At 70.2% G+C, this 537-nt stretch overlaps 1 protein-coding gene across 1 annotated transcript in view; it reads left to right on the top strand.

The window, feature by feature from the left end:
* Positions 1–310: 310 nt before the first annotated feature.
* The window catches only part of ANKRD27 (ankyrin repeat domain 27), a 53109-nt gene continuing 52882 nt past the window's right edge, over positions 311–537 (top strand). Inside the window, exon 1 of the mRNA XM_007470937.1 lies at positions 311–343. Coding sequence (XP_007470999.1) covers positions 311–343 — 33 coding nt within the window. The remainder of the gene's footprint in view (positions 344–537) is intronic.

The raw sequence follows: 537 nt of genomic DNA, 5'->3' as shown, positions 1-537 counted from the left end.
GGGGAGTGAAACTATGTAGCCTTTTAAGTAAGTGTCCTCTCTCCTGTCTCCTCCCGCGCCCTCCTCCCCTCGGGACTGCTGCGCCTCGGGGCCCGGAGGCCGGGCGGGGCCCCGGAGCTGGAAGGGGGAGGGGCTCTTTCCTTTCCTCCGCCGGCACCCCAAGCTGGGCTGGCGGTCTCCGGGCGGCCCCCAGGGCTCCGGCCCATCGCCGGGTGGACTGCCCCGCCCGGGCTCTCCGGCTTCTGTCCTCAGCCGGGCTCGCTCTGCCCCTCTGGTGTGTTTGCGGGGCTAGGGGTGGGGTTGGCGAAGAATGTGCCCTCTGACTCCCGCGGCTCCAGGACAGGTCAGTAGGTCCGGGATCCCGGGAGCTCAGACTTGGGGCAGGACTGTCGTTCACGGGCTGGGTGGCCTCCGCGGTTTAAAGGAGGCCTGGCGGGGCGGGTGGAGGGGAGGGGGGGGGGGGGGGGGGGGGGGGGGGGGGGGGGGTGGTGGTGGTGGTGGTGGTGTGATGAATTGGGTGATTGGGATTGACATGTA

Source organism: Lipotes vexillifer, unplaced genomic scaffold (assembly GCF_000442215.2).
Source record: "Lipotes vexillifer unplaced genomic scaffold, Lipotes_vexillifer_v1.1 scaffold182, whole genome shotgun sequence".
In the NCBI taxonomy this organism is placed as follows: domain Eukaryota; kingdom Metazoa; phylum Chordata; class Mammalia; order Artiodactyla; family Lipotidae; genus Lipotes; species Lipotes vexillifer.
This window is presented reverse-complemented; position numbering and strand designations above follow the sequence as displayed.